Source organism: Littorina saxatilis, linkage group LG16, assembly GCF_037325665.1.
Source record: "Littorina saxatilis isolate snail1 linkage group LG16, US_GU_Lsax_2.0, whole genome shotgun sequence".
In the NCBI taxonomy this organism is placed as follows: domain Eukaryota; kingdom Metazoa; phylum Mollusca; class Gastropoda; order Littorinimorpha; family Littorinidae; genus Littorina; species Littorina saxatilis.
In genome coordinates, this window is record NC_090260.1 from 29,018,009 (window position 1) to 29,029,681 (window position 11,673).

Genomic DNA, 11,673 nt, shown 5'->3' on the forward strand with positions numbered 1-11,673 from the left:
TGTGGAACCATCGTGGCTTTGGATTTGTGTTTCCGAGGACAACGATTGTAAGCATTCACTCTCAAAGACCCAATCAATGTTGATAATTACCGCGGCGACTCATGGTTAATTTGCAACTTATCTCTGTAATCGCAAAATCCACAACGAAAAGTCACAAACACTTAAAAGAAAAGAAATATGCTCAACACTTACTGAATTCACAGGTATGATCGCAGCTCTGTACATTTTCAGACTGGAAGAAAAGCGTCAACAAGCTACGTTTGACGTCACATACAAGTTTGACGTGTTATCTCGTGCTACTGTGACGATGCTTTGTGGCCCGGAGTTGGATTCTAAAAATTCGTCTCCCTGTGGGTTATTGTGCATTATGTTGCACAACCAAAATGATGACAAAAACGATGTTTGGTGGCTTGTCGTCAGACCAGCATTTTGTTGTTGGTCCTCGGGGAGCATTATCGCCTTCTGTCTCATATTTATCAACCGCGGCCTTCGGCCTTGGTCGATAAAGATGAAACAAAAGACGATATGGTCCCCTTGGACCAACAAAAAAGCTGGTCTGTCAACAAGCCACCAAACATCTTATGATGTCCTTCGGGGGAAAGTGTCCTTACCGTTGAGGGACCTGTTTTACGAAACAGTTATCACCATAGTATGAACCTCTCAAACCATATCTGATAAACAAAGGGAAGTAAGCACTAACAAAAAAATGCATACAAAATGTGTAATATAGTAAGTGAGAGATATTCGGAACCAGTCTCCTGGCACCTGTCGTATGTGTTTAGAGTGCTGAGCTACTTCCCTTTGTTTATTAGATCTCTAAACAGCACTGTGCCTCATGCGTAGCTTACACTCACACACACACATACACACACACACACACACACACACACACACACACTATGATTCACACACACAAACACACACACGCAGACACACACACACAAACACACACACACACATCCACATACACACACACACACACACACACACACACACACACACAATCCGTCGACTCACCCAAGAGAATTTCCCAATGGCCAGCGTTGCCCAAGACTTCAGGGAAGCCGAGAGTCTGTGACAGGAGAATGCCAGACACCACGCCCAGTTGATGCAGAACGCCCAGGGCGCCTCTGATGTTGGGCGTGCTAATCTCCGACAGGTACAAGGGGGTCAGGCCTGTGTACAATCCTGTCAACGGCAACATAACAGGCATGAAATTATTTGTATTTTTCAGGCCTGTGTACAATCCTGTCAACGGCAACATAACAGGCATGAAATTATTTGTATTTTTCAGGCCTGTGTACAATCCTGTCAACGGCAGCATAACAGGCATGAAATTATTTGTATTTTTCAGGCCTGGGTACAATCCTGTCAACGGCAACATAACAGACATGAAATTATTTGTATTTTTCAGGAATGTGTACAATCCTGTGTGGGGGTGGGAGATGGGGGGCGGCCTGTGTACAAACGAGGCAAAAATAAAATAACAAATAAAATAGCATTATCAAATGTGACGTGGGGTGTATTGGCTGCCTAAATGGCGGGGTAACAGGAATTAAGAAGAAGGCCCTGCGGAGTCTAAACCGCTCCAAAGTTTAAACATGTCACACCGGTGACACGGTAATGGGACAAGTCAGTGTACCATTTTCTGAATCACACAGAAATCGAATACTTTGTAGTTTTTTGCCAGGTATCACGGGGAAGCTAGCTCAATGTCTCTTCTTCGTTCATGGGCTGAAATTCCCATGTTCACTCATGTCTTTGCACGAGTGGGTTTCGACGTGTATGACCGTGTTTACCCCGCCATTCAGGCAGCCATACGCCGCTTTCGGGGGAAGCATGCTAGGTATATTCGTGTTCCTTTAACCTACAGTACTCTGACATGGATTACAGGATCCTTTCCGTGCGCACTTGGTCTTGTGCTTGCGTGTACACACGAACAATCTGAACAAATCTCCTACGTTTACCAACCAGGCGGCCGCGGCCGGTGTTCGAACTCACGACCTTCCGATTAGGGTGCCGATGTCTTAGCCACTACGCCACTGCGCCTGTTCAAGGCATGTCCCACTCACCACAGTTAAACCCGATGAGCAATCTCCCTACGATGATCATCTCATATGTTCTGCCCATCTTGCTGAAGAACATCAGGGCAGCGGCCACGAAGCCTATTGCCGCATTCACTGTCATCCCGTTTTTCCTTAAATAAAGGGGAAAAAGGTGAGTGAGTGGGAGCGAAAGGAAAAGAGAAAGATAGAAAAAAAGAGAGGGAGGGGGAGGGGAGAGAGAGGGAGAGAGAGACAGAGAGAGAGAGAGACAGAGAGAGAGAGGGAGAGAGATAGAGAGAGATAGGGGGAGAGAGAGAGAGGGAGAGAGACAGACAGACGGACAGGCAGACGGGCGGACAGAGAGAGAGAGAGAGAGAGAGAGAGAGAGAGAGAGAGAGAGAGAGAGTGTGTGTGTGTGTGTGTGTGTGTGTGTGTGTGTGTGTGTGTGTGTGTGTGTGTGTGTGTGTGTGTGTGGGTGCGTGTGTGTGTGTGTGTGTGTGTGTAAATGTGTGAGTGCGCGTTTGCTTGTGTGTGCGTTTGTGCGCGGTCGTGTGTATGTGTCCGGGCGCACGTTTGTGCGCTGTCGTGCGTGTGTGTGCGAGTGCGTCCGCTCACATGGGCGCGTGTGAGTGTGCGTACGCTTTCATTAAAAAAAAATTATATATCAACACAAAATAATTGAATGTCACCTTCCAAAGTAATTGGACCACCAGCCCGCCATGACGCCCCCGCAGCAACCCCCCACGGCAAAGATGGCGACGATCAGGGCGAAGAGACTTGTCGTCTTGGTCTCAGACATTTCAACGCCGTTCCGTCGAAACTCGGTTTCGTTCATGAACGACTTGATCACCTGGAGATAGAAATGTGTGAGTGTATATCACGTGCTGGTGAGCCTTAAAGTTGGTCGTCTACATTTTTGCTTTTTTTCAATAATCTTATGGTTAGATTTCGCTAAAAAGTTATGTCAGATGATGAATGAACCATGGGTAAAAAAGTTATAGCAAAAAAATATATGTAAAAAAAGATTTTATTTTTGGGTGGCATGACTCACGCTTCCAATATTTTCTTTTCTGTTTGCTGAGAACATGTGCTTTGCCTAAAAATACTGACCAATCAAATTCATGTCACTATGCTTATAGCCACGCCCAAACAAGTGCAGCAACCGTTTGACACTGGAGCGCTGTCCACGCTTTTTTTTTAAACGCACGAAATGCACGGGATTTGAGAGGAGTTTTGCGCTTGGCATTTTCCAAATAAGGATATCCTACTATGAGTACTACGCTGGAATACTACAATGACTTTTCAAACGGCTACACTGGCTTCGTCTTTTCTGATCGAAAGGGGGTGTATGTTGATATTTGAAGGTAATAGACTCTGCATTTGAATGGTCAAATGGCGATTTCGGTATACAAATGTAGACAAGGACCTTTAAGGCGGTCCTTGTTTAGGCCCGAAGTCGACTTGGCGAAGATTTTGCGAAGTGTTTTTTTTTGCATCCAAAACGCAGCGCTAAAGCTTTGTGCGGCCAGCAGCTGCGCGAAATCGACTTCAGCCAGTTAAGGATAGGCTTTAAAGGAATACAATTTGGCTTACCATTTCGGATCAGGCCTGGCGTTTACATTGAGTAATAGCATCCTTCCACTTTGTCACTTACTAAAAATGAACAGCCTGGATGCTCTGTGTACATGTTCACAGTGAGAAGGTTTTCAGAAATTCATTTCGTAAAAGACACCAAGTGGCTTTAAAAAAATTAAAAAAGTGGTCTTTAACAAACTTTCAAACAAACAAGCTGGGTGGCCCGGGTAGCTCAGGTGGTAGAGCACTGGACTTGTGATCGGAAGGTCGCTGGTTCGAATCCGGGCCGGGACGGACACGGGTCAACGTTATGTGCAGACCCAGAGACGGTATCCATCTCCCACCCGTACCCCCTCGGTAAAAGACCTCGGTCACACTGCCATAAGTGCAGATGGCTGATACCACCAAAACACGCATACACTTGTGTATCTCATCTAAAGTCGGGTTAAAAACCCGGTAACATGCCCCTAATGGCTTTGCTGTGAGGGCGTAACACTTGAATTTCCCCCAAACAAGCTGAGTGTTGATTTGTGGTAAATATCCAAGTGGAGGGATGGTCTTATCCTATATGAAAGCCAGGCCGGATCTTAGATCGTCAGCCGAACTATTTTCACCAGAAGGAGGTTCCTTTAAGGGTTTAGAGGCCTATAAAACAAAATAGTCGGTCCGAGAGACAAGGAGCTAGTAGTGTTTGTCTGCTAGATTCGTGATTATAATTATTGACTTGCTCTTTGACATGTGTTCAAAAGGTACGTGGATGGTGGCAAAGCTGCGTGTGATGTTCTGTTGGATTCAGTTGATTATACTTTTTAATTTGCTTCATGACTCTTGTTCCAAAGTTATTTCGATAGTTGTAAAGCTGCTTCTGTTAGTCTGTTGGATTTAGTTGATTAGAATTGGTGACGCTGCTTAAATGACTTGCACAACAAACGTACTTCGATGGATTAGACCAAGTTCGTTTGAGGGGGGGGGGGGGGGGGGGGGTTCCAACTGAAGGCAGGGGTCCAAAGTCCACATTTTATTTTCTCTGAGAAGTACATTGGATGGCCAGGGGGGGGGGGGGGGGGGGGGGTCCGGAACCCCAGGAAACCCCCCCCCCCCCCCCAGATCCGGCCCTGGGCCGGTAGTTTTTGTCAGTTGGATTTTGCTGTTTAGAGTTGCTTTATGAGTTGCTTTATGATGTTGATATGACATTATCACTTAAAACAGAAGAAAAAACACACACATTATTTAAGGACAGTATGCGACAAAAACATTGACCACAAAATATTCAATAAAATATAAACACGTTATGGGCCATCACAAAGTAGCACATGTGTGAAATACAACATTGATCATAAAAAAAACAGTACACTTCATATACCGTAAACTACCTTGTATACGCCCCCCCCCCCCCCCCCCCCCCCCCCAGTGCACCAATTTCGCCCAAACGTAGGGGGTGGGCGTTTACTAGGTTAGTTAGTTACTTAGCTATTGCTTTTCGGGTCCAGCGGACTATAATAGGCGGCAGGCCAAATCAGGACCCCGTTTACTAGGTACTATACCCTTTGCAGGAGCGGCTCCTTAGCTAGAATATCGATATTTTGGTCATTTGGCATAGCAGTGTTCAAAGGATGCGTTATTGCACAACACTGTCATCTCTCTCAACACACACACACACACACACACACACACACACACACACACACACACACACACACACACACACACATACACACACACACACACACACGTACACACACACACACACACACACACACACACACGTACACACACACACAAGGAATTTTGCAAGAAAACCACGAAGATAGCCTTGTTCCTTTAGTGTCTGTTAACAAGTTTATAACTTCAAAAGATCTTTGTTCCTGACGACACGGCCCTCTACCCGTTCTTAGTCAAGAAATCCAAGAAAACCTAAATCAACCTCTTCAGACATCACTTCCCTCCCAAGATGAAGCTTTCGTTTCTTCTTTTCCATCCCAGTCAAAAATGTATTGCGATTCGCTAGCCTCTCTTGAATCTGTTTTCTGTCCACCCCCCGAAACATTTCCAAGGAAGCGAAACATTTGGAAAAAAACAATAATAGCAGACTGAATAATCGTTTTGTTTATTTTCCTTGTCTACTCCACTGATCGAAACTGGAATGTGGCACATGTTTATCTGTTTGATCTCAGGGGGGATTGTGGAGGATCATCACTTAAACTGATTATCTCAAAGGGAGATATGATGGTAGCGAAGAGGATGGTGGATTAAAGGTCTACGTTTGTATATACCGTAAACTACCTTTAATACGCCAGTATCGAGTAAACGCCCACCCCCTACTTTTGGTCACATTTTGCGCACAGGGTACAGTACCTAGTAAACGCCCACTGTGTGTAGATATTTCACCCGTCATAACAAGAAATACAATCGTACAATTCTTGTTCAATTGTTTTTACTTGTATAAAAGGCCTGCACTGGGTTTGCACTTAGCAGTGAGCTATTTTTGTGTGTAGATATTTCACCCTTAACAATACGAAATACAGTCATACAATTATTGTTCAACTGTTTTTCATTGAATAAAAGGTCAAATAACAAAACTATAGAAAAATAAGCTGGTATTACTGATGAACACAACAGATACATAGATAGCAAGTTGTATAGCTCATTGTGCATCAGTCCGTTCCTTGTTTATTCTAACATCAAGCAGACAAATATTGTGTTTATTAACTCATTGGCCATCATTTAGTAACCGTGGTTACTTTAAAATCAACCAGCATTATCATTAATTATCACGTTGTTTTGCTCATTTGCCATCATTATGTACCTTGCTTACCTTAACTTACAAACTTACAATCAAACGGATCAATATATACCACGATGTTATTAAGCTCCTTTGACATCACTTTATTAGTATGCATATATGGTCATGTTCTGTGTGTGTGTTTTAGGAATAACAATTGTGACCCTCCACCACGAAATGAGTCGCATGTCACCTTACGCGGTTCTGCGCTAGGCTTAATATAAGTCCGGGGAGTGTCTGGTAACAGTGTGAGGGTCACCTTAGTCACAGGCTTATAACTCAAACAGTTTTTGCTCTTTTCTAAAACGGTTTTCACCACTGGATAGAGCATAACAAACTCTTTATGAAAATGTAAAAATATGAAAATCATGCAAAGGTGACATGCGACTCATTCTGTGGTGGAGGGTCACAATTGCCATTGCCTACCGTGCAATCAAATTGTCCTTCTCAAATGATTATTAAGTGATTAATAACTATAATTAAAAAAAAAGTGTTACAGAACGTGATATTATATACGAAATGTAACATTCATAAACATCTTATATTAACTAATGTATTCATGCTCATAAAGCCTTTACACGCGTAAACAGAAATACTATGGATATTGTTATAGGCTTCCCTACTAATATCACAATGGCAAATTGGTTTAATTAATCACATTTATAACAACAAGAGGCGAAGCCATCACGGCTCACGTAAGAAATCGACAAACAGTAACACAAACTCAATCACTCCGTCACACATACACACACACAGTAAGTATACCGTCGCGATATAACCTTGAACGGTTGAAAACGACGTTAAACACCAAATAAAGAAAGAAAGAAAGAGTAAGCATAAGTGATACGGTGCAAGAGTGCGAGACACTAGATCTAGATATGTCTGTCTGTAGCCTACTGTTTAGTACTTACGAGGACACGATGGCCAAATCGACACTGCGCTTTCAGTCGACAGCGCTTCCTCGCGCAGACACTGGAAACACGCTGTGCAGATTAACCTGTAGGAAATCTCCTTTGGTATCTTCTTTATCTATTTTTCTGGAGCTACGAAACCGAACAATGTGAAATCATGAGTCGTCTTCTTCGAATCGGCGAACTGCAGCTCGGTGATAACTGTATCTATACCACAATCCTTCACGCGATCTGACCTAACCTTGACCCCTGACCTGGTCTACATACCTCACACGACACAAATCAGTCAGCTGTTTTTACCCCCCCAAAACCCCCCACAACCCGTTTTCTTTGGATACACACTTTAACTACATACGTGTCGACGAAATGTTGATCATTGCTTCAATATTTTGAAGCTGTTGCTTGGATAATAACCAGGTAAAATTAGTATTTCGGCGTTTAGTCAAATGTTAAAGTTTCTATCACACACACACACACACACACACACACACACACACACACACACACACACACACACACACACACACACACACACACACGCACAGACAGACACAGTTTATCATCGCATAGGCTACACTTACGTAAGCCAAAAATAGGTTTATATGCACTCTCTCTTAGAGGAAATGATTTTTTTAAATTGGGTTTAGATGCAATTTCCAAATTATGTTGAAAATTCCGAAACATATAATCCACAAAAGTTTGAAATAAAGAGAAAACAAACAAACAAACCTACAAATTACAATATTAAGTATCCGGAACGTTTAATGGGGCCCTTAACCTTGCATTTAAAAAAACAAAACCTGGGTTCACAACGTTGCTCCCTGTCAATGATTGTGTATGTTCGCCCGAGGTTAATACAAAATGTAACAGAAGGCGATATGCTCCACTCGGACCGGCAAAAAAACCAAGCTTGTCTGACAACAAGCCACCAAACATCTTCTTCTTCTTTTTTTTCACTCATGGGCTGAAACTCCCACATTTACTCATGCTTTTGCACGAGTGGGTTTGTACGTGTTTAACCGTTTTTACCCCGCCATTTAGGCAGTCATACGCCGCTTTCCGGGGAAACATCTGATGATGCAGATAATTTCTCATGCTGATAAATTTCACGCGAAGGAGATTGCCTTTGATTACGTTGTATGCAAAACAGAAGGATCCCAACACAGAACCGACATACGGATACTATAGAGACAGACACTACACAAAGACAGACAGACAAACCGACTAACAGCCTCTGGGCCATTAATGACACCAGTGTTGTTATCAAACGCTATTACCAAATCGAGGATGCAAACATAGGACAGACGGGCGGACAAAGACAGGCAGACAGACAGACAGACAGACAAACAGACCCACATTCTCTTGGCCATTAACGACCCAGTTTTGTTTTCAAACAAGGATAACAACAACAGGACAGACGGGCAGACAAAGACATGAAGACCAACAGGACAAGCAGACGAACACAAGAGACAAACACCTCACAGGGGCAGGCAGACAGACAGACAGACAGACAGACGCACTTACAGCCTCTGGGGCATTAATGACACCAGTGTTGTACCCAAAACAGAATGATCCGAGGACAGCAAAAACCACTGCAAGAATCAGTCGTGGCGTCACATGCTGAAAAAGAAAAGATGAATCATTGTGAGACTCATCATATGCTAGAGCAATCATTGCAGGAAACCATAAGCACAAACACCCGGATGCCTGCAAGAACGCACAAACACACACACACAGACACACACACACACACACACACACACACACACACACACGCACACACACACACACAGACACACACAGACACACACACAGACACACACACACACACACACACACACACACTAACACTAACACTAACACACAATATTGGTATTCTTATAGACACGTGGGGGAATTCGAGGGTTGTGATAATGTGGTGAGTGAGAGAAATCTGTATTGACATCGTGTGACTGTGTCAATAGAATTATTATTTCTAGCGCCTGTATTGCGTCGTCAGGGTGTCGTCATTCAAAGGCAGGGGTGTCAGCTTACAAGTGTCTATAAATATTGGTTACTTCTGCGAGTTAGATTTGGATGAAACACACATACTATGCATTTGTTTGAATATTCCTGAATGGGGAATGTTTAGTTTTGTTCTTAATAAATTAAATTAATAGTTTAGGTCGTATTGATAAAAGAATGTTTGGGCAGGTGACGCATAATCAAGCTGCGTCATATAAGGCCCTCTCCCCCCTTCCCCTTTTCCCGACTAAAATGAGTAAAAGTTGAAATGAACTCGCCCAACGTTGAAAACAAGCGCGCACTTGTGACCTGGACTGGCAGAGAAAAGCATATCCAGCTTTGCCGGAATTTGTATGCATTGTGGATTTTTGTGCATTTGGAAGTGAAACAATGTTTGGATTTGTGCCTGTGCATAAGCTGTGAATCATGGATTGGATTGCGCATCTGTGAAATAATCCTTCTCTGGGAATGTGCCACTGTTTAGGTATGTTACAAAGTGCGCACGCAGCTCAATTTTTGACGTCATTGATAATGGCCCCCCATTTTCTGATCACTCACACTGGCTCAGTTTTGGGGTCCTCTTTTCTATTCTTTTCCAAATTCACATCACATGGGCACCCTGTCGAAGACGTAGAGCACATTCTTGACTTTAAGATTAAGAAAGATGGCGAGTCCAACACTGTCGAGCTCGCCGGCCAGAATATCGGGCGAAGAAGACACACAAGAGGTACTTTTATAAAACAATTTATAGCCTTTGAACTCTTATGAGACCCCTCTGAACAGTTAGTTTGACCATTTTCCTGCTGTTTCCCAAAGTTTCAAGTCGATAAAGCGATGCGAAGTACCTTTTAACGGATGCGCCGCTTTGCGCCCGGATTGTCACCATCCAACATGGCGGTCGGTAAAGTTCGTCTGCTCTCAGTTTCATACTAACTTACTAAAAAAAATAAAAAATTTTATTTTTATTTTTTTATAGTTGTTTAATAGAGCTCTGAACCTTTCTTTTGATACCAAATTGAACAATATTGATAAACAAATGTGTGGGTTACAGTTAATTTTAGCTGAAAAATGTCAAAAATGGTTTCAATTTATCCTCTTTGCCTCTATTACGAATTTTATTACTTTAAAAATTCATAACTCGGGTTACACTTATCCAATCTCAAAGTTATATATACCATTGGAATGCTGATTTTCTACTCTTTCAAGTGATATAGATCAAAATGTTAAATGAAGATTTTGAATTTTTTTGTAACATAGGTCTACACTGTTTGTAGAATCCGTGTGTGTTGGTGTGTACCAACTAGACTGATCCAGTGATTTCCATGAGGGTAACCTCACTGGACTGTAAATCTGATCCAATCCAATCCAATCCAAGTGTGTGATGGCTGTATTTTCTGGATTTGATTAGCCAGCCAGTAGGGAATGCTGTTGTGAACCAGGGAGTTTTGTTTCGTGTACAGAGATGATGTAGACCAGGTGAGAATAGACTTTTTGTTATCGGTAGGCCTACACCTTCTTTGGAATTGGCACATGACGTTATAGGCCTGAAACATTTAGTCCTTGACATTCTTCCGAGAAAATCCTTGTCTCTTAATATCATTGACAATCATATTGACCGCAGTCTTCATCCCGCGAATTCACTATATCCCCAACAGAAGTCAGACTTTTCGAACATTACATAGAATACGTAAGCAAGCATGATACGTGACGTCATTTTAAACCTGGCATATTGACGTAATGCCAAACATCCGGTAATCTCGTGTCTTCTCCGTGAAACGTCATGTCCGTGAGTTTTTAATGTTCGGTGATTTCCGTGGATACATGCGCAAAGGGATATGCGCACTAAACCGTCGTCTGCTATAGGGAAAATGGACCAATCTGGTAGGTGTTGCAGAAAAAACCCATGTTTTCAATGCAGAATATTATGTCAGAATAGCAACATAAACGCTAATGTGTTTTCAGCGTAGAAATAGGGTCCGATATTTAGACTCGAACAAGTATAATCCGACTCGTCTTTGACTCGTCGGCACTATACTTGTCTCGTCAAGATATCGGACCCTATTGCTACGCTGAAAACACAATAATTGTTCCTAACACCCACACACGTGCCTTTCTCCCGTCCCCCTCCCCCCCACCACCCCCCCCTCCCCGACCCCCCCCCCCTCCCCGACCCCCCCCCCCCCCCCCCACACACACACCCTCTCACTCAACCTTGCCCAAAGTCTATACATGCTATATAATTACTCACTCCATGAACTGGCAGTTCGTTGTCTTTGTTCAGACTCTCTTTTTCCAGGTCGTCGGAGTCAGCCATCTTGTCTTTGACGACAGGCACGGACGGGCCGGCTGTAAAACA

At 43.2% G+C, this 11,673-nt stretch overlaps 1 protein-coding gene across 1 annotated transcript in view; it reads right to left on the bottom strand.

Moving 5' to 3' along the window:
* Nucleotides 1–11,663, bottom strand: part of LOC138950778 (solute carrier family 2, facilitated glucose transporter member 1-like) — a gene marked incomplete at its 5' end in the record, with an annotated part of 28,349 nt that extends 16,686 nt beyond the window's left edge. The window contains 5 exon segments of the mRNA XM_070322502.1: nucleotides 1,018–1,188; nucleotides 2,073–2,197; nucleotides 2,735–2,895; nucleotides 8,838–8,933; nucleotides 11,566–11,663. Coding sequence (XP_070178603.1) covers nucleotides 1,018–1,188; nucleotides 2,073–2,197; nucleotides 2,735–2,895; nucleotides 8,838–8,933; nucleotides 11,566–11,663 — 651 coding nt within the window.
* Between the last annotated feature and the right edge of the window lie 10 nt (nucleotides 11,664–11,673).